Source organism: Agrilus planipennis, unplaced genomic scaffold, assembly GCF_000699045.2.
Source record: "Agrilus planipennis isolate EAB-ADULT unplaced genomic scaffold, Apla_2.0 scaffold246, whole genome shotgun sequence".
In the NCBI taxonomy this organism is placed as follows: Eukaryota; Metazoa; Arthropoda; class Insecta; order Coleoptera; family Buprestidae; genus Agrilus; species Agrilus planipennis.
Window position 1 is genome coordinate 324,149 of NW_020440921.1, and position 4,383 is coordinate 328,531.

Consider the following 4,383-nt stretch of genomic DNA (forward strand, 5'->3'; position numbering starts at 1 on the left):
ATCAATACATTTTGAAATTAAAAATAAAAAGGAAGAGACCGAAACAGGCAAGTGTGGGTGTGACAATATGACTAATTGTAAGTATTACAAAAAATTGTAAAACTTCAAACACAATTAAATTTTAAGTTGTATTTATTCTAAGGAATTTTTCATAACTTTGTGCGAATTAAATTCAAAATAAAAGAAGCGTTGGTTTTGAACATAAATTCCAGCATTTTTAACACATTTTGAACAACAAAACATTGGAGAATATAACCAACAATGTTTCTTCTAAGTGAGTATCTATTTATTTGCAGCGTTGTTATTTCGAAGAAGAGCCATAAAAGAATATGCCGCCCTTACAATCTGTAATAAAATAACAGTTATTAAAGTAAGTAGAAGACAAGTACTTCGTAAGTAAGGTGTCCCAAATGTAACGTAAAAAGATGAAACACAAAACAACGACGTTAATTTAAACAGCAAATCGTGAAAATAAACTTTTATGACTTGCAAAAATACGTGATAGATGTTACTAGTTACTAACGAGTAGGTGTCTACCTGTCTATCGTTTCAAATTTTATTCAGCAATGAAATTCGCTTGTAATTACCCTGCATAAAATGGCTGCTCGTTTTGAGAAGTCGCAACTATACTCAGATTTTTGCACACATCAGGAGGTTGAAATAGTCTCTATATAAGTTGCATCAAAAAAGCTATATTTTTACTGTAGATGACTAATTACCTGAATAAAGGTGGTAAGCTGTACAGGAGAAATACTACCCATTGTAATGATAATAGGTTTCGACATACGTGTCATGACGATTAGCATTGACTTTTTAAAGGACTTATCTAAATCTAGCCATTTGTTAAAGTACAGAGATTCTCGAACCTTTCCGGCCTGTAAACAGTATGTAAAACTTCGTTATTATTTATTGTATACTATTTTACAATATGTGCCGCCTACCTCCTGGGTCAAGCGATCTCCGAAGTAGCAAAATAAAAAGGTTTGCTCCATACATGCGATAAAAAGCGAACAATATGATATAAACTTTGGGTCATTTCTGGGAGTCTGAAAGATTGAAAATATTCAGTTATTTATTTATTATTACGCATCACATAGTTTATTGGAATATTCACGATAGGTCTACAGTGCAGTAGTGATGGAGCATACTAATATTGTTTGATAAATAATTTCCCGGCAGAGGATTTAATTGTATTCTTTTGCACCCAACTTCACATTTAAGCCGTATCATTTTTATATGCTTTGAGAGCTCATATAGCAAAGCTTGTGTGTGAAAAATTCCAATTAATTCTACGCAATAGTTTTTAGTTGGTGCCCTTTTAAATATGGAGAGCGATAAGCAGCATTTTCGACATATCTTACTGTTTTACTACAGAAAGGGTAAAAATGCTGTTCAAGCCAGAAAGAAATTGACTGATCTGTATGGAGAAGGTGTGTTGACAGTACGCCAGTGCCAGAACTGGTTCGCTAAATTTCGATCCGGCAATTTTGATGTCGAAGATGCACCACGTTCGGGAAGGCCGGTTGAAGCTGATAAAGACGCGATAAAGGCATTAGTTGATGTGAACCGGCGAATAACAACACGTGAGATCGGATTGAGGTTAAATTTATCAAATTCAACAGTTTATGACCACTTGAAAGGCCTGGGATTATCCTCGAAGCTCGATGTATGGGTTCCCCATGTTCTCACAGAGAGAAATCTGTGTCGCCGCATTGACGTCTGCGATTCGCTTCTCAAACGTCACGAAAATGATCCGTTTTTGAAGCGCATCATCACTGGGGACGAAAAATGGGTTGTATACAACAACGTCAAACGCAAGAGGTCATGGAGCAAAAAAGATGAACCGGCTCAAACCATTTCCAAAGCCGATATTCACCAAAAAAAGGTGATGCTGTCTGTTTGGTGGGATTTTAAAGGAATCGTTTTTTTTGAGCTTTTACCGGATAACACAACGATTAATTCGGAAGTCTACTGTCATCAGCTGGACAAACTGAATGATGCACTTCAACAGAAAAGGTCAGAACTAATCAACAGGAAAGGTGTAGTGTTTCACCAAGACAACGCGAGACCTCACACAAGTTTGGTCACTCGCCAAAAGCTTTTACAGCTTGAATGGGATACAATGCTACACCCACCATATTCTCCAGACCTGGCACCATCGGATTATTATTTGTTCCGGTCACTCCAAAATTTTTTAGACGGTAAAACCTTCACCTCAAATGAGGAGGTCAAAAACCTCCTCGATCAGTTTTTTGCCAGCAAAGACCAAAAATTTTATGAGCGTGGAATTATGCTACTACCAGAAAGATGGCAAAAGGTGTTGGACCAGAACGGTCAATATATAATTTAATAAAGTATTTGTTTATTATACGAAAACTGTCTTTCATTTCCACAAAAAAAAAACGAAATGACTTTCCGAACAACCCTATACAAAACGATGCATGATACTGTCACGTGCGCATACGCAACCCGATATACGTGGCTACAAAGAAGATCAGGTTTCTAGACGGTGTATACTGTATCATTATAGAATATGGTCAGTCTCTATAAATAGTTGTCGCGTGATCGAGGGTAGTTAGTACGAGAACGAGTTCGAGGCAATACAAAGCGAAAAATAAGGAGCGACAAAATATGCATGTAGTGATGAATTCATAACTAATTAATAACAGAAGCGTTAATTCGACGGCAAATGGTTAAATAAAAGTAGTAATAATGAGAGGAGGTATTTAAGTACGTGACAATACTTACAAGGACTACCATTGAAAGTGACCCAGTAATTGCAACACAAGAACAAAATGTTTCAATAAGAAGTATGGTGCTGTATGTGTTCTCTATCAGATCACGATAACTAAAAAATAAATATAGGTTTAACGAACCGAACATTGACTTACTAATAATAACAATTTTAAGTAATTATATAAAATGTCATATACTGAAATATAAACCTGAGTATTTCTTGCAAATAGATAATGCATTTTTCGAATTCTTCTTTCATTGTTTTATTATATTCTTCACCTCTTAAGGTACTGTTCCTTCGTTTAAGTCTATGGGCTGTTCTCTTATGCATAGTTTTCAAAAAATTATTTAAAATTATAAAATGAATAGTTCCAAAAGTAGCAAAACTGTAAAACAGCGACATTGTCCCTACAAAATAAACTGATAATTAACTATAGATGTGATTTATTTGAATTTCTTCTATTATAAATGTCTTTTTCTAAAGGTCTATTTATTTTGTACTTCTAGTTTTTAAACTGTTTTCTATTTTGAAAATACGTTATTCATACTAAAACGGCGAAACATCATATTTGAGTCGAGTTGGGTTATCTCATTACAATGTTCTTGTAAACTGATTTAAAAAATCTGATTGAATAAGAACAATATAAGTTCTTGGTCAGTAATCTCACTGATTTGTCGAAACTGGAAATTACCGAACATGGATTGCGATTTCGACCTGATTAGATCTCATCAGTACGTCACAGGCACCCCTGATAAGTCACCGACCGAAATACACATTTGTACTCGTTTTACTGCATGATCAATTGTTTATTTTTAACATTAATTTTCAAGACTTGCAAATGCGAAAAATGTGATCTAGCTGGCCAGTTGTAATTGTCAAAACAGGAGATCACACGGTCAGCATGGATGGCCAGGAAATTAGTGTTTCAAAATCTCTTTGGATTTCCAAATTGTATAAGCGGTTCTCCGTCCTACTGGAAACTGCATTGTTGGCTCCGACGATCATGGAGACTTTGATACACCAATTTCCTGGTCGTGTGATCTCCCGTTTTGGTGATTTGAACTGTTGAACCAATGTTGAAAGAGAAGCTACGAACTTGGAGCTAGATGTTTTCTGGCAACAATTTAAAATGCCGTAAAACGAGTACAAGGGCGCATTATCTCAGGAGGTGGTCACTTGACCGATATCATTTCTTTTAACTTTTATATCAACAATTTTACACCGTCAGATAAACTTTCTGCAAAAACAGAACTTTAACAAACTGCAATATTAATTTGAAATCATTTTTTCGATTTTTTATTTACCCACTACAAACTACCTCAAATTAACGAGGGAAAAATTGTTGCTGTTGCCACATCCCCGCCGGGAATCGAACTCGGGACCTTTGACTTTACGCGCCAATGTTAATAAAAAATCAACGGATCATTAACCTTGTAGATCGGTTTGTCGTGGTTGCTGTTGTCACCTCTCGTAGTTTAGTGGTAGAACATTGATGCGTAAATCCAAAGGTCCGGGTTCGATTCCCGGCGGGGGTGTGACAACAGCAACAATTTTTCCCTCATTAATTTGAGGTAGTTTGTAGTGGGTAAATAAAAAATCGAAAAAATGATTTCAAATTAATATTGCATATTAATCCACTATTAAGT

General features: G+C 35.5%; 1 protein-coding gene across 1 annotated transcript; it reads right to left on the minus strand.

The window, feature by feature from the left end:
* Nucleotides 1-282: 282 nt before the first annotated feature.
* On the minus strand, nucleotides 283-2,815 carry LOC108740133 (odorant receptor 67c-like). Its single transcript, XM_018474341.1, has 4 exons — nucleotides 2,749-2,815; nucleotides 942-1,046; nucleotides 720-875; nucleotides 283-345 (listed from the first exon to the last, which is right to left on the minus strand). The coding sequence occupies exons 1-4, from the start codon at nucleotides 2,758-2,760 to the stop codon at nucleotides 283-285; spliced, it is 336 nt and encodes a 111-aa protein (XP_018329843.1). The 5' UTR covers nucleotides 2,761-2,815.
* Nucleotides 2,816-4,383: the final 1,568 nt, after the last annotated feature.